Source organism: Oncorhynchus mykiss, chromosome 7 (assembly GCF_013265735.2).
Source record: "Oncorhynchus mykiss isolate Arlee chromosome 7, USDA_OmykA_1.1, whole genome shotgun sequence".
In the NCBI taxonomy this organism is placed as follows: domain Eukaryota; kingdom Metazoa; phylum Chordata; class Actinopteri; order Salmoniformes; family Salmonidae; genus Oncorhynchus; species Oncorhynchus mykiss.
Window position 1 is genome coordinate 32260579 of NC_048571.1, and position 18257 is coordinate 32278835.

The 18257-nt window shown below is 42.0% G+C and overlaps 1 protein-coding gene across 4 annotated transcripts; it reads right to left on the reverse strand.

The window, feature by feature from the left end:
• Positions 1-591: 591 nt before the first annotated feature.
• On the reverse strand, positions 592-6067 carry bc10 (Bladder cancer-associated protein). 4 transcript variants are annotated; one of them, XM_036981859.1, is made up of 3 exons: positions 5921-6067; positions 5510-5632; positions 592-1680 (listed from the first exon to the last, which is right to left on the reverse strand). In XM_036981859.1, the coding sequence occupies exon 3, from the start codon at positions 1537-1539 to the stop codon at positions 1276-1278; it is 264 nt and encodes an 87-aa protein (XP_036837754.1). In that variant the 5' UTR covers positions 1540-1680; positions 5510-5632; positions 5921-6067; the 3' UTR covers positions 592-1275.
• Between the last annotated feature and the right edge of the window lie 12190 nt (positions 6068-18257).

Below are 18257 nucleotides of genomic sequence, written 5' to 3' on the forward strand. Positions count from 1 at the left end.
CTGATGATCTAACCTATTTTAATGACAAACAAAATGTCATCAGCTACAGCAACCTAACAGAATATAATAAAATTTACTTGAGTATCATTGTCAACAGTTCTCAAAACCAGACCGGGCTAAATTATGTGAACATTTTGTTAGGCCTGTGGTTCACTGGATAGCCAGCTACAAAATGGTGACCTTTCCGTGATGGGTCTCACACTGGGCTGGAGTTAAAAATAACATAAAACCTTTTGATCAAAAGCTCATTAGCTTGTCCAGCAGTATCTATATGGCCCAAATTAAAATAAAATTAAATGTTTGCCAACCAGCACCAGACAACATGCAGTAATTAACCTTCTCATTTCAATTACTTTCATAATAAACTCTATAAAAACTGACTTGTCTTTTCAAATATTGAGATTCTGTGAACCCTAAAAAAAAGTATTGTTTTTCTTTCACTACCTTTATTTATTTATTTACCAATAATTAGCTTTTCCTTCTTAGTCATGAGGCATTCTCACTCTCTCAAATGCAGATAGTGGGCAATTGATAAAACTTGCAGTTGACATAAAGCCTAGAAGAACCAAAAAAACACACAAGGCCACCGCATCATGGTCAGTGATAACGCCTTCAGACGTTGAACTTTAATAAATTAAAAGCTGTGGTAACATTTGAGTTCTGCAGGGGAAGTGACATGAAAATGGTTCACATCACTCTTCTGCTCTTGACGTCAATAAAGCTCAACAAGGACGCAGGATATTCATGTTCACCTGCTACCATAACATACTGATAGTATGACTTGTGAAAATGCTGACTAACACACACACACAATTTCTACCCTTTGGAAACTTTCAGCATTCTGTAATTAAAATTGATGTATTAACACGACATATGAAAACTATAAAGGCAACCATTGCAAATGTGAGTCCAAGGTAGTGGACGTTCACTCAAGACCAGGGGATAAAGGCAGGGGTGGAGGGCAGTAGTGAGGAGGGAGATGGGCAGGATAGGCCATTTTCTGGAAAGTTTACATATGCATTCCTCCCCATGCATTTAAATGCACTGGATTGGTGTAATCGTGGGAGAGGGAAATATCACCCTATTTTTTGCAACAGTCAATTCCTTTGAAATCCATGAAGGGAAGTGAACAAGTGTACACTAAGGGCAGAGGGAATGAGAATCGGGACACTGTCTAGGTTTCTCAGCATCTCAACAGTCAACTGGGGGATTTTATTCACAGCCTAGATAGAGATTGTCCAGGGTCCGTGTGCTCCTAGTGTCAGTGGGATCCTCTTAGTTACCCACAATGCTGGGGTCGTGTGCAGAGTCTGGCAGTGTGGAGTCATGGCAGTGGTACAGAAAACAGTTTCCCCAGCAGCTGTAGCAGATGAGAAACAGGGCTGCCAGGAACACTAAGGCACAAATGGTACATGGCTTCCTCTCCAGAAGGAAGCTGAGCAGGTAGAAGCCCATGAACATTGAGTGATTGAACCATAAGGCCGGATTCAGGGGTTTCGGGATGAGGAGGACTGGGAGCAACCACTGAAGGCAGTACATTGTCTGTGAGGGGGAAGCGAAATCACACCAAGCTCAATCAGTTGGCCACAGGGCTAGGTGGAATGTCACACAGTGAGGTTTCCTAACCACGGCAGATGTGACGTGGGAGCAGGTTGTAACCGTTTTACCTTCAGGTTAGGCCTAAAAAAAGGAAAGGAAACAGTAAATAAAAAGGTGCAGACAACACATCAGCTATATGTTTCTCTTTGACATGACATAGTTGGCAATATTTCCCTGCAAATGCAAAAATAGCTCAACTTGGTCACGCTCTCATCACCTAGCTACGCTAGTCTGCTAACCCAATGGATGTTGGGTTAGATCGAGCACAACAAATATCTTTCATTGCATTAAAGGCAAGTTAACTATGGTGGGGTTGATTTGGTTGACTAGCTGCAGTTAGTAACACTATAATTTTAGCTAGCGTCAAGAAGAAAACAAGTAGGGACGTCAAACATTCAGCCTGTTGCACAGACCCTATGGATGCTCTAGTCTAGAGCACCTGGTTAAATTGTGGTTAGGAGCATTTTCTAACTCTCTCCATGGTCAAAGCAGTAAGAAATTCAGGTCATTGTTGTAAAAATATGGGTCATCATCCTAATTGGAAATTCTTCTGACATTGAATTCTTATATTATGCTAAATGTCCCTATGGTGTTACTAAATTGCACAGGTTAACGTTTTCACCACACACCAATTACAGGAAATACACATACTTTTTTAAAATCTCAGATTGGTGTTGATACCATGAAAGATTATAGCCATCTCAATTACACAAAATCTATGGATTAAAACGGATAAATATATTTGGTTTTGTACCATGGGTTTGGTCATACACACCGCTATTCGCAGAACTTGTCATTTTTCGAATTCGAATGGAATGAATGGCCGTGTGGCCAATACGTCGATTTGAGAGTCAAACTATCACTTAAATTACAGGGAACCGTTGTCAGTGTTGATAGTAGGGCAGGGACGATAACAGTATGTCGATACTCAGTACCATGGCAAGGAAACAAAACACGAAGCGGATTCTTTAGGAAAACAGCCCTAATGCTGGAAGCATGTTGTCATCCAGAGTCACCTTTATTATTTTCCAAGCTACAGCACACAATATTTTACATAAAGAAGATTCTTTAAAACCCACTGTGTTTTCCTTTTTGGCATGGGAAAAAAAATACTGCGATACTGGCATTGCCACAGCCCTTGTTCATAACCTATGGCAGGTCATGATTTGTTAAATAAAAGTTAAATAAAGCAACTGATTTGTATCTTTCCCCGTTTTGTCAGCCTCCCAAAATCGCCATTGCCATTCTAGAATTTAGATGACGGTCTTCAACAAATTGTCTTCTAACTAGTGATGTAAAAATGATTCTCCGATTCCGTTTGGCTTTTGAATAGTTTTAGTTTAAGAGCGCATACACCCCAAACGAAAGCAGTGATGTTTTGGGGAGGTTGCTAGGCAACACGGACTTACATGGCCCCATTCATTCTTTCCTTTACACGGATCAGTCGTCCTGGTCCCTTTGCAGAAAAACAGCCCCAAAGCATGATGTTTCCACCCTCATGCTTCACAGTAGTTATGGTGTTCTTTGGATGCAACTCAGCATTCTTTGTCCTCCAAACACAACGGGTTGAGTTTTTACCAAAAAGTTATATTTTGGTTTCATCTGACCATATGACATTCTCCCAATCTTCTTCTGGATCATCCAAATGCTCTGTAGCAAACTTCAGACAGGCCTCGTTCTAGGTTTTTCCTGTGAGCTCGATGTGCAGAACTGTTCGATGTAGTAGGGAATTGTAGTTTCCAACAGGCCAATATTCCATATTGTTCAGCACAGAAACGTGGTAATTAACTACAATGACCATAATCGAACAGTTGTTTCGCGAGCCTGAAAATACATGATCTAGCTTTTGTGACGATAGCATTATGTTGTTACAAGTGTCAAGCTTATGGCCATGTGGCAGCCATGTCTGGGAGGGAGGTTCCTAGGTGTGAGAAGTGTACAAAAGAACATAAGACAAAGGAATGTGTAGTATTGGGGAAAGTAGTGGTAGGTGTTAATTGTAAGGGTGCCCAAGGGGCTGGGGATCAGAAATGTCCGATGCGAGAGGGACATGTTGAGGTTCCCAGGGTTAGAGTTGTGCAGAAGTTGTCGTATGCTGAGGCAGTGAAGAAAGTAGAGGGAGATGGGTCAAGGGGGAGGGATCCTGAGAGGAGTGGTGTGAGTAGTCGATCTGAACCAATAGACGGATAGGTCAAAAAGTGATAAACATTTCAGTAAGATTGGATTTTTTAGTGAGTATAGGGTTAGATGGTAGGGTATTTGTTTATTTTCAAGCAAAGTATAAGGAAGTTATACTCCAGTCTAGTAGCTGGCGGTAATGCAACACTTATTGGATGTCAACTGCTGTTAAACCTCATCGAAGAAGTGAAGCATCTTGTATTGTGTGACACCCTGGCTGTGTTCGGATACCCATACTAACATACTGTATACATACATACATACATACTTAATGACTATTTACTACATACTATAAGTTAATTGTAGTGTACTGTACTTTCTGTTGAGCATACTAGCCCTACACCTGTGTTCCGGAAATTGATTATGTTGTTATGCAACCTCTTGCTAGCTTGTTAACATAACAAATCAAGACATTTTTGTGTTCGTCAATTCAATCTGGAGTGCCATATTAAACGGGTGCTGAGCGTTCGTAAATGTATTCTGTTGCTCTGGTACACTCAGACAAGTGTGCTCTGAAATTGAATAAATAGCCAGAGCGAATGTATGTCCATTGAGAACGCACACGACTATACCACTTAACTTAGAATGACGTGGATAATCAAGTCAATAAACGTTGGCTAGTTAGTTAGTATATAATTAATATACTGGCCAGTTCAATGTATTAGTAGCCAACTAACATACCGGTAGTACCTACTGCTGTAATGATATGCATGCTATGCGGTTCGTAAGGATAGCGTAGCCAACACATTGTCAGCCAACATAACGTGTAGCGTATATAATTATTAAGCCATTACTTTATTATATTGCTCAACATTGTCTTAACATTTGTCATAATTAGTTAAAGCAATCGTTTGTATCCACTCTCGTCGGACTTCGGCTGCATATTTTCCGCTATTCTCTTAAAATCTGAAAACGTGAAACCACATCGATTTCCTGAAGAATTGCATTATGGGCTAACATACTCAATTCACGTCATGTCGTACGTTTAGTACGAGTATTCGAACGCAACTCCTAAATATATATATATAAAAATTCGAACACAGCCCGTCTTTAGTGCACACCCGTCATGTAAAAATATCAAATTTAGGCTACCTGTGGTTTTTGAATGGTAGTAGTTTCAACAGTGCATACAACCGGATTTTTCGGTTTATTGCCACTTGTCAAACGTTTTTTTTGTGTTTGTGCAGTGTACAAAGTGCTTGTTTAAAAAAATACAAGTAACCGGATTATTGTTTCACATGTGTAGATAGTATATTTTAGGTTTCCGATATATCACGTAGTGTTTCTGCATATTGGCTATTGATTTGGACACGTTCAAACTGTTTTGACTTTGGACTATTTATCAAAAGGTCTTGTCAACAAGAAACAACGACAAAACATGATACTGTAATGTTAAACTTAAGTTTTAGGAGTAACGTCATACATTTACCTTTCAACATTAATTTCCAATGGTATCGTAATTCATTGTGTAAAAACTGCTGAATAAATCCAAAAACGTGCTGTGATAGATTTATGTAGAGGATATATCACCAAAACGAGTAGTTAGCTAGCGAACGTTAGCTTGTTCGGTTAATAATTAACGTTAGCTGGCTAACGAGCTTCTAGCTAGCTAAAACAATCGTGTTGAAATAGTAGTTTGTAACAACTTGTCCAATTGAATTATACATAGCTAATATTTCGCGTTTGAAGCTAAGTATTTGAATAACACATCATACAAAGAATAGATCCAGACCTGTCAGTTTCCAGGTTCATTCTTGATAGTTTTCTTGATGGACTCCATTGCTGCTACCTAGACGACTGCGTAGCAATCCCAGAGAGGAAGAGGCGGCGCCAGAGGGTCCCCTCCTGTCAAAATCTATCCACACGGGAATACACGGGAGGTAAGCTAACCGATGACTATAGCAGACTACTCCCATTGTCAGGACGGACACAATACCATCTCGCCATTAAACAGTATCTCTGGCTTTAGCATTTAAATGACAAAACCAACATAAAAAGATGGTAACAAATTTGCCTTGGTGTAAATTATGTTCAAATAATTTTATTCACTAGTAAGAATCCAATACATGTGCTAAAAACATATATAGTGTCCTACATAATACATATGAGGTCAATAATTATATAGTTCCACATTTTAAATTACGTCAAATATTTTTCAGGCTTTATTCTATTGATCCTTATTCAATATTGCTGTCAGAGAAACCGTAGCTTGACCACTCCAGAGATGTTACAAAAGAAAGAGACACGAATTATCCTTCTTCGGTGGGGTTTATCGGCAGTTGGCATCCAACGTTATTGGGCATTACCGCCACCTATTGTACTGGAGTGTAGGCCAGAGACGGATAAACTAAATCCTACCTGCCAGCCCTGTTGCTCTTAAAAAATATATAGTCTCAAATATTTTATCTAATGACGTTCTACTCAATACAGTCTTTCAATTAATTTCCTGTATCCCCTTTTCCTTCATACTAGATCTCATCATCTCTGTTTCCCTCCAATAATGTCCACACACATGCTCTGTTTCCTGGCAATACTCACATTTTCCTGTTGGATGCTTTCCTATCACATGTAAGGTCTTATTCAACTGGCTGTGTCCCACCCTTAATCTTGGAAATACAGCCTCCTCTCTTCTGTCCTTTCCTGCCGTTCTCCGCTCCCCAACTTTCCTCTGTACTTGAAATAAATGCCTGCCCTTAGTATCTCTATTCCACTACTCCTGCCATTTCTCCACCAACACTGTCCGTGTCATGCTTTTTGCCTCTGCCTTGCTCATTGAAACTACCACATCAACATCCCCACTACTTAGTTCTTGTTTAGCCAGTACATCAACTGCCTCATTCCCCTCGACCCCCACGTGAGCTTGGATCCATGTAAATATTATCTGTATACCCATTTATTTACACCTAAAGCAGGTCTTGTCTGCTACGTGATATAAAGGACTGGATACGCCTTAGCACTGCACATGACTCAGAGCAAATAACTACTCTTTATGGCTTAACTTCCTTCACCAGATGATCTGTAATAAGTTTCCTGACTCTCACTCCACATTCCTGCACTACAAATGCTGACCCAGTACGTCCTGTCCTTGGATCTTTTGAACCATCCTGATATACAGTATCAAGACTTCTCTTAAACAAATCAGATGGATCAACACCCTCCCTATCTTTCTGTAGTCTCCAATACGTCTAGATCTACTACTGAAGGTGGGAGTAGCCATGGTGGATTTACAGGAATAGCTACCATTGGACTAAACTCCCTTCCATACAGTCCCATCTCCTTCGCCTTAGTATTACCCACCCACCCAAAGCTTGTGTTCTGTCTTCGCTCATGTTCCCAGCATGCCTGTAAAATCCCTTTCGCAGGATGAGATACCCCATGTCCCTGTAGGCTGACCCAATAATTAATTGCCAGCTGCTGTCTCCTGATCTGCAATGGCATTTCCCCCATCTCCACCTGTAGTGCAGCCACTGGGGACGTCTGAAACGCCCCACTACTGAGTCCTTGTATGACATCTAGCCTTTCCAATGATGGACGGGTTGCCAAACCATATGCTATACTTCCATAGTCTATTACAGATCGGATCAATGAAACATATATGGTCTTCAATGAGGCACACCCAGTCCTTCCCTGTCAGACAGAGCATCACATTTAGTACCTTCTTACACTTTCCCACCGTAGTACATAGTATCAAAGTATACCCCAAGGAACCTAAAGGCCCCCAAGTTTATCCCATATAACCTTAAGCATGCCTCATCTCCCACCTTCCTCCTGGTAAAGAACACTGTCTGAGTTCTCTACACAGAACCTGAATCCCCACATTAATGCCCACTGCTCTACCTCATCAATTGCTTCCTGTACCTTCCTGACTATATATGGCACATTTCTTCTTCTCTTCCATAAGGCCCCATCATCTGCAAATAACGACCTCCCAATGTCCGGCTGTACCTGAGAGTAAGCATCATTGATCATGATTGAGAACAACAGAGGACTTATCACGCTCCCCTGTGGTGTACCATTATCCACCATGTTGCTGCCTGAGAGAGACTTCCCCATCCTCACCTTCCAAACAGGAAATCCTTTATCCAGTTGTATGTTCTTCCTCCTACCCCCATAATATCAAGCTTGATTAACAACCCCTCCTTCCACATCATGTCATATACCTTCTCCACATTAAAAAATATACAGTTAACAACAGTCTCCTTGTTCACCTAAGCAGAGCACTGGGTCCATTGTTCCCCGACCCTTCCCGAATCCGCTCTGATGTGGCGATACTAACCCCCTGCTCTCCAGGAAGTAAGTTTGCCTCTCAAGGCTATTGGCCGATAGCTTGTTGGCCTCGTTGGGTCCTTCCCTGGCTTCCAGACTGGTACCACTACGGCCTCCTTCCAGCTGCCTGGTAGTTATCCAGTGCCTCATCACTAAGATGGGCCAACATAACATAGCACACCTCATCTTTCCCAGGTGAAGTTAACTCAGCCTTACCTATTGCCCTGTTCACTCTGCCATGGTAAATGGTGCATTCAACGCATCATTTACATCCTCCCTCCTATCCAGCAGTCCCGGATGCTCCTCTCTCGTTCTCTCTCCCAAATTTGCTGAGCTATGCACTTGGACAAACGCTTTGGCCATCATCTCTGCCACTCATCAACATTGGATAATCCCACTCCCTTCTGACCCCACTCATCCTCTTAATCATCCCCCACTGGTGTCGCCCTTCCAAAGGTGTCACAGAACCGACGCCAACATGACCTCTTTGCCTGTCGAATAGTTATCCTCACCAGAGCCTGGCCCTGCTTATACTAAATCAGATGCTGGAAGTTGTGTGTCCTTTTTAGTACTCTGAATGCCCTGTTCCTACTCCTCACCATTACTCCACACTCCTCCAACCACCACGGGACTGCTTTCCCCTCCTCCCTGAACTCTTAGGGATCGCCTCAGTAGCTGCTCCCACTAAAGCTGCTCTCACCCAGTTATTCATACTATCCACTTCCCCTCTCAAATCCACCCAAGCCATCACCCGCTCACTTAACTCCTGAAACAGATCCCACTTTGCTCTTTCAAACACCCACCTGCCTACTCCATCCACTGACACCTCCTCCTCCCTCTGGCCTACTGTGCATACTATGGGGTAATGATCACTCCCTACTGTCGACTCTTCCCATTAATAGATTCCTGCCATCGCACTAGATACCAGAGTGAGGTCCAATGCAGACTCTTTCCCTGTAACTACATCAATCCTAGCCCCTCGGCCATCATTCAGGCACACCAGATCTTTAACTTCTATCAGATTTTCCATCACTTGGCCATTTCCATCCAAATTGAATTCTAAGTAAATCACTGACAGTATCACCAGCAAAGCACCCCCACACCTTCACACCTCCTCCATGCTTCACGGTGGGAACCACACATGCAGAGATCATCTGTTCACCTACTCTACGTCTCACACTGCCTGTTCACCCCGCTATCATCCAGAAGGCGAGGTCAGTACAGGTGCATCAAAGCTGGGGCCGAGAGACTGAAAAACAGCTTCTATCTCAAGGCCATCAGACTGCTAAACAGTAATCACTAACTCAGAGAGACTGCTGTCTACATTGAGACCCGATCACTAGTCACTTTATACAATGCCACTCTTCATAATGCCACTTTAATAATGTTAACGTATCCTACATTACTCATATCACATGTATTTACATAACTCATAACACAAGCATTTTGCTACACTCGGATTAACATCTGCTAACCATGTGTATGTGACCAATAAAACTTGATTTGTTTTGATTTAGGCCTACCTGGTTTATTGTTGGTTTGTTTCAGGGTAGGGGAGGTATCCTATACATTGCTCTAAGTCTAAGACTATCACATTATTAAAACAAATATTTTATTTTAGGCTTATCTTGCTATGATGCAGTTGTTGCTGCTTGTTGCTGTAAGACATGTAGCTGATCATGACTCATGTAAGTAAGCCTTGTCCGAGCTATAATACAGGAGCCTATCTCCTTTTTCTGTAGCATGAGGCAGCTGATGTAAAATTACACCCCCTGTGCTGGACTAGTCTGATGTAGGGCCTTAATACTGAATGCCAAGCAAAGACCATTTTTACAGTCTTCGGTATGACTCAACCGGGATCAAATCAAATTTATTTATATAGCCCTTCGTACATCAGCTGATATCTCAAAGTGCTGTACAGAAACCCAGCCTAAAACCCCAAACAGCAAGCAATGCAGGTGTAGAAGCACGGTGGCTAGGAAAAACTCCCTAGAAAGGCCAAAACCTAGGAAGAAACCTAGAGAGGAACCATGCTATGTGGGGTGGCTAGTCCTCTTCTGGCTGTGCCGGGTGGAGATTATAACAGAACATGGCCAAGATGTTCAAATGTTCAAAAAATGACCAGCATGGTTCAATAAGAATAAGTTAGAACAGTTGAAACTGGAGCAGCAGCACGGCCAGGTGGACTGGGGACAGCAAGGAGTCATCATGTCAGGTAGTCCTGAGGCATGGTCCTAGGGCTCAGGTCCTCAGAGAGAGAGAAAGAAAGAGAGAAAGAGAGAATTAGAGAGAGCACACTTAAATTCACACAGGACACCGAATAGGACAGGAGAAGTACTCCAGATATAACAAACTGACCCTAGCCCCCCGACACATAAACTACTGCAGCATAAATACTGGAGGCTGAGACAGGAGGGGTCAGGAGACACTGTGGCCCCATCCGAGGACACCCCCGGACAGGGCCAAACAGGAAGGATATAACCCCACCCACTTTGCCAAAGCACAGCCCCCACACCACTAGAGGGATATCTTCAACCACCAATTTACCATCCAATTTACCATCCGTTCACCTTCCCACTCCTGGGCCAGACTACACTCAATCATATGACCCACTGAAGAGATGAGTCTTCAGTAAAGACTTAAAGGTTGAGACCGAGTTTGCGTCTCTGACATGGGTAGGCAGACCGTTCCATAAAAATGGAGTTCTATAGGAGAAAGCCCTGCCTCCAGCTGTTTGCTTAGAAATTCTAGGGACAATTAGGAGGCCTGCGTATTGTGACCGTAGCGTACGTGCAGGTATGTACGGCAGGACCAAATCAGAGAGATAGGTAGGAGCATGCCCATGTAATGCTTTGTAGGTTAGCAGTAAACCCTTGAAATCAGCCCTTGCTTTGACAGGAAGCCAGTGTAGGGAGGCTAGCACTGGAGTAATATGATCCAATTTTTTGCTTCTAGTCAGGATTCTAGCAGCCGTATTTAGCACTAACTGAAGTTTATTTAGTGCTTTATCCGGGTAGCCGGAAAGTAGAGCATTGCAGTAGTCTAACCTAGAAGTGACAAAAGCATGGATTCATTTTTCTGCATCATTTTTGGACTGAAAGTTTCAGATTTTTGCAATGTTACGTAGATGGAAAAAAGCTGTCCTTGAAATGGTCTTAATATGTTCTTCAAAAGAGAGATCAGGGTCCAGAGTAACGCCGAGGTCCTTCAGTTTTATTTGAGACGACTGTACAACCATTAAGATTAATTGTCAGATTCAACAGAAGATCTCTTTGTTTCTTGGGACCTAGAACAAGCATCTCTGTTTTGTCCGAGTTTAAAAGTAGAAAGTTTGCAGCCATCCACTTCCTTATGTCTGAAACACATACTTCTAGCGAGGGCAATTTTGGGGCTTCACCATGTTTCATTGAAATGTACAGCTGTGTGTCATCCGCATAGCAGTGAAAGTTAACATTATGTTTCTGAATTACATCACCAAGAGGTAAAATATATAGTGAAAACAATCGTGGTCCTAAAACGGAACCTTGAGGAACACCGAAATTTACAGTTGATTTGTCAGAGGACAAACCATTCACAGAGACAAACTGATATCTTTCCGACAGATAAGATCTAAACCAGGCCAGAACTTGTCCGTGTAGACCAATTTGGGTTTCCAATCTCTCCAAAAGAATGTGGTGATCGATGGTATCAAAAGCAGCACTAAGGTCTAGGAGCACGAGGACAGATGCAGAGCCTCGGTCTAATGCCATTAAAAGGTCATTTACCACCTTCACAAGTGCAGTCTCAGTGCTATGATGGGGTCTAAAACCAGACTGAAGCATTTCGTATACATTGTTTGTCTTCAGGAAGGCAGTGAGTTGCTGCGCAACAGCCTTTTCTAAAATTTTTGAGAGGAATGGAAGATTTGATTTAGGCCGATAGTTTTTTATATTTTCTGGGTCAAGGTTTGGCTTTTTCAAGAGAGGCTTTATTACTGCCACTTTTAGTGAATTTGATACACACCCGGTGGATAGAGAGCCATTTATTATGTTCAACATAGCAGGGCCAAGCACAGGAAGCAGCTCTTTCAGTAGTTTAGTTGGAATAGGGTCCAGTATGCAGCTTGAAGGTTTAGAGGCCGTAATTTGCTTTCCGTAATTTGCTTTCTAATAATCATGATCTTTTCCTCAAAGAAGGTCATGAATTTATCACTGCTAAAGTGAAAGCCATCCTCTCTTGGGGAATGCTGCTTTTTAGTTAGCTTTGCGACAGTATCAAAAAGGAATTTCGGATTGTTCTTATTTTCCTCAATTAAGTTAGAAAAATAGGATGATTGAGCAGCAGTAAGGGCTCTTCGGTACTGCACAGTACTGTCTTTCCCAGCTAGTCGGAAGACTTCCAGTTTGGTGTGGCGCCATTTCCGTTCCAATTTTCTGGAAGCTTGCTTCAGAGCTCGGGTATTTTCTGTGTACCAGGGAGCTAGTTTCTTATGAGAAATGTTTTTAGTTTTTAGGGGTGCAACTGCATCTAGGGTATTGTGCAAGGTTAAATTGAGTTCTTCAGTTAGGTGGTTAACTGATTTTTGTCCTCTGGCGTCCATGGGTAGACAGAGGGAATCTGGAAGGACATCAAGGAATCTTTGTGTTGTCTGTGAATTTATAGCACGACTTTTGATATTCCTTGGTTGGGGTCAAACCTCAAATCTTCCAAGCTCAGGGCCGACACTGTAACCACAAGGCCACTGAGTTGGTCTCATTACTTGACTTCAACTGGGGTTTTGAGAATGAACAGTGGTTTAATTCAGTAGTGGAGCTGTTGGTGAATAAGACAGACGCATGCATGCTGAGATAGACTATTCAATGTACTGTATAGTCAGGTTATCATACCATTAAAGCTGGAATCCGTAGCGGTGAAACTCCCACGTCTGTTTGCAATATTTCAACAACAATGTAGTTACTTTAAACAACAAACACCTTTTTTTCCCTTGGACATCATTGCACATCATTGCCGCAGGATTCTCCTCTACCCAGTTTCAAAAACAAAACAATAAGAAATGCGCCAGGGGGCGACCAATTTCACCTTATGCAGATCTCAGCTTTAAAGGGCAACTGCGCTTCCTGATTTGACCTCGTTTGAGATTTGGTTCATTAAGAAATTCTAGCGGCCATGACTGAATTCAAACGTGAGTTTGTTTCGGGGTGTGGTTGGATTTGGGTGTCTCATGTATGTGTTCACAGGTGGGAAGAGTTAGCCAAATTATTTAGCCAATTAGCTTCAGCCAGCTGGTGTGCGGCCGTGGCAAAGTTGGTTGGATTTTGGATAGCCTATATCCGGGGCTAGGTATGGACCGTTATACATTTCTACAATTTATAGTTGATTTGATTTGAAGTCATTGACGCATATGGGCAGGATTGAAACAAACCCAACCTTCATTTATGCAGTCATAACCACAAGTCTGATAAAACTCAGTTTTGCACGAGACTGACTTTATGACCAAAGTTGTCCAATTTACACTTTGTAGTCAATTTTCACAGTAGAATTGATGCTTCTGACTCATATCGATGCCACATAAGCTGTTTTTGACATGAGAAGTTGGTCATTAGGGACAGTTGCTCTTTAAGCCAAATAGGCACCCCATGTATGGCACAATCTACAACTAACTAATGTACTGGTGCATCTCAGGCAGTTCAAATTGTTGATTGAGGAACTCTTTGCTGAGGAATATGATTGTTTCTCTTGAGTATGTTTTGTAATCTTGTATATTTGTATTATGCTGTATTTGTAAATTGTGAATATGCAGGGCTCCCTTGTAAACTAGATATTGGTCTCAATGCTTCTAAAATAAAGGTGAAATAAATGTTTAAATATAAATTGGCTCATGGTCACCATATCACCTCCATTATACCCCCCTTTGACCTCCTCCACACAGACCCAACTGGGGCACGACACCAATGTGACAGCCAACCTGAAATCCCAGGTATCCTGTGTGCTAGAAGACAGCACTAGCCTGCTAAGCCAAATCAACTCTTTAGGGTTAGGTTACTCATACTCGAATGTGGTCACCAAACTGCCTCCATTACCTTTGCATCCTGAAGACAGTTGGCAGATTCTTGTATTAGATGCACACACTTAGAATGACAGATTTGTGGAGGAACTAAATTAGTGTCGTGTCTTTGGCATCATTAAAATGAAGACTGTTATTTTATCAAATCAATTCTCTGTAATTATTGTTACGTGATTATTCTAATCATGTAAATGTAATTAACTAGGAAGTTTGGGCACCAAGGAAAATATTCAGATTACCAAGTTATAATTTTCCTAATACAACTTTTCAGATATTTTAATATCTGATCAATTAGTCTTCTGATTAATGAATTATTCTTTACCTCATGTTAGTCTCATTCCAAACGTCGTAAATGGTTGGTTATCTGCACAAACCCAGTCTTCACTATGAATCATTCATACATCAATTGTCTCAATAATTTATTCATTAACTATCTAAATAATCACAGAAATGCATAAACAAACAGTAGTACATATGGTTACAAGGAAATGATAGAGGAGGTTCCCTAGTGGGATAAACTGGCTTGGTGGTCATTACAGGTGCATCAAAGCTGGGACCGAGAGACTGAAAAACAGCTTCTATCTCAAGGCCATCAGACTGTTAAACAGCCATCACTAACACAGAGAGGCTGCTGCCTACATACAAACTTGAAATCATTAGCCACTTTAATAAATGGATCACTAGTCACTTTAATAATACCACTTTAAAAATGTATACATACAGTGCCTTGCGAAAGTATTCGGCCCCCTTGAACTTTGCGACCTTTTGCCACATTTCAGGCTTCAAACATAAAGATATTAAACTGTATTTTTTTGTGAAGAATCAACAACAAGTGGGACACAATCATGAAGTGGAACGACATTTATTGGATATTTCAAACTTTTTTAACAAATCAAAAACTGAAAAATTGGGCGTGCAAAATTATTCAGCCCCCTTAAGTTAATACTTTGTAGCGCCACCTTTTGCTGCGATTACAGCTGTAAGTCGCTTGGGGTATGTCTCTATCAGTTTTGCACATCGAGAGACTGACATTTTTTCCCATTCCTCCTTGCAAAACAGCTCGAGCTCAGTGAGGTTGGATGGAGAGCATTTGTGAACAGCAGTTTTCAGTTCTTTCCACAGATTCTCGATTGGATTCAGGTCTGGACTTCGACTTGGCCATTCTAACACCTGGATATGTTTATTTTTGAACCATTCCATTGTAGATTTTGCTTTATGTTTTGGATCATTGTCTTGTTGGAAGACAAATCTCCGTCCCAGTCTCAGGTCTTTTGCAGACTCCATCAGGTTTTCTTCCAGAATGGTCCTGTATTTGGCTCCATCCATCTTCCCATCAATTTTAACCATCTTCCCTGTCCCTGCTGAAGAAAAGCAGGCCCAAACCATGATGCTGCCACCACCATGTTTGACAGTGGGGATGGTGTGTTCAGGGTGATGGGCTGTGTTGCTTTTACGCCAAACATAACGTTTTGCATTGTTGCCAAAAAGTTCAATTTTGGTTTCATCTGACCAGAGCACCTTCTTCCACATGTTTGGTGTGTCTCCCAGGTGGCTTGTGGCAAACTTTAAACAACATTTTTTATGGATATCTTTAAGAAATGGCTTTCTTCTTGCCACTCTTCCATAAAGGCCAGATTTGTGCAATATACGACTGATTGTTGTCCTATGGACAGAGTCTCCCACCTCAGCTGTAGATCTCTGCAGTTTATCCAGAGTGATCATGGGCCTCTTGGCTGCATCTCTGATCAGTCTTCTCCTTGTATGAGCTGAAAGTTTAGAGGGACGGCCAGGTCTTGGTAGATTTGCAGTGGTCTGATACTCCTTCCATTTCAATATTATCGCTTGCACAGTGCTCCTTGGGATGTTTAAAGCTTGGGAAATCTTTTTGTATCCAAATCCGGCTTTAAACTTCTTCACAACAGTATCTCGGACCTGCCTGGTGTGTTCCTTGTTCTTCATGATGCTCTCTGCGCTTTTGACGGACCTCTGAGACTATCACAGTGCAGGTGCATTTATACGGAGACTTGATTACACACAGGTGGATTGTATTTATCATCATTAGTCATTTAGGTCAACATTGGATCATTCAGAGATCCTCACTGAACTTCTGGAGAGAGTTTGCTGCACTGAAAGTAAAGGGGCTGAATAATTTTGCACGCCCAATTTTTCAGTCTTTGATTTGTTAAAAGAGTTTGAAATATCCAATAAATGTCGTTCCACTTCATGATTGTGTCCCACTTGTTGTTGATTCTACACTAAAAAATACAGTTTTATATCTTTATGTTTGAAGCCTGAAATGTGGCAAAAGGTCGCAAAGTTCAAGGGGGCCGAATACTTTCGCAAGGCACTGTATATGCTGTATTTTATACCACCTATTGCATCTTGCCTATGTCGCTCTGAAATTGCTCATCCATATATTTATATGTGTAGATTCATTCTTATTCCATTCCTTTACTTAGCCTTGTGTGTATTAGGTAGTTGTTATGGAATTGTTAGATTACATGTTAGATATTGCTGCACTGTTGGAACTAGAAGCACAAGCATTTCGCTACACTCGCAATAACATCTGCTAACCATGTGTATATGACCAATAACATTTGATTTGATTTGAATTGGACACCAGATAAGACAGGAGAATTACACCAGACATAACAGACTGACACTAGCCCCCCCGTCATATAGACTATTGCAGCATAGATACTGGAGGCTGAAACGGGGGGGTCGGGGGACACTGTGGACATGTCCGACAATACCCCTTGACAGGGCCAACCAGGCAGGATATAACCCCACCTGCTTTGCCACAGCAGAGTCCCCACACCACCTGATGGGTATTAACAGACCACCAACTTACTACCCTGAGACGAGGCTGACTATAGCCCACAAAATTCTCCTCCACCACATGAGCCCGAGGGGGTGCACCACCGGACAGGAAGATCACGTCAGTGACTCAACCCACTCAAGTCGAATATAGCACAAAAAAGCCTGGCACAACGTGACACACCCTCCTAGGGACGGCATGGGAGAGCACTAGTAAGCCAGTGACTCAGCCCCCGTAATAGGGTCAGAGGCAGAGAATATCAGTGGAGAGAGGGAAGCCAACCAGGCAGAGATAGCAAGGGCTGTTCATCATGCTAGTGCCTTGCCGTTCACCTTCGCACCCCTGGGCCAGTCTACACTCAATCATAGGACCTACTGAAGAGATGAGTCTTCACTAAAGACTTCAAGGTCGAGACCGAGTCTGCGTCTCTCACATCGATAGACAGACCATTCCATAAAAATGTAGTTCTATAGGAGAAAGCCCTGACTCCAGCTGTTTGCTTAGACATTCTAAGGACAATAAGGAGGCCAACATCTTGTGACTGTAGTATACGTGTAGGCATGTACAGCAGGACTAAATCAGAGAGATTGGTGGGAGCAAATCCATTTAATGTTTTGTAGGTTAGCAGTAAAACCTTCAAATCAGCCCTAGCCTTAAAAGCCATGTGTGTGTGAGTGAGTATCCCTAACCGTGGCAACAGACAAAGAACTATGAATGGATCAGTGGTTCACCAATCAGGGCCTTGTGTAGTAACAGTAAAAATACATTGTGTTTTTAGGGGCACTAAATGTTCTTGCAAAGATCCCATGAAACGTGTCGAGAACATTAATATCTTAAATTCTGAGACCACGGTAATCACGTTCTGGGTAAGTTCTATTTGACATTAAGGGAATGTCCTCCAAAGTTGTGGGAACATTTGTTGCTAGCTGGAATTTAACTTTTCAATTGAGCCTTGTATCATGTTGTCACACCCTGACCATAGTTTGGTTTGTATGTTTCTATGTTTTGTTTGGTCAGGGTGTGATCTGAGTGGGCATTCTATGTTACATGTCTAGTTTGTCTATTTCTATGTTTGGCCTGATATGGTTCTCAATCAGAGGCAGGTGTTAGTCATTGTCTCTGATTGGGAACCATATTTAGGTAGCCTGTTTGGCGTTGGGTTTTTGTGGGTGATTGTTCCTGTCTCTGTGTTTGCACCAGATAGGGCTGTTTTGGTTTCGCACATTTCTTGTTTTGTTAGTCTATTCATGTATAGTTTCTTTATTAAAAAAACATGAATAATAACCACGCTGCGTTTTGGTCCGCCTCTCCTTCACCTCAAGAAAACCGTTACACGTACCATATTACTTTGCT

Coding starts and splice junctions, on each gene's coding strand:
- bc10 (XM_036981859.1), bottom strand. CDS start 1,539: ATGTACTGCCTTCAGTGGTTGCTCCCAGTCCTCCTCATCCCGAAACCC.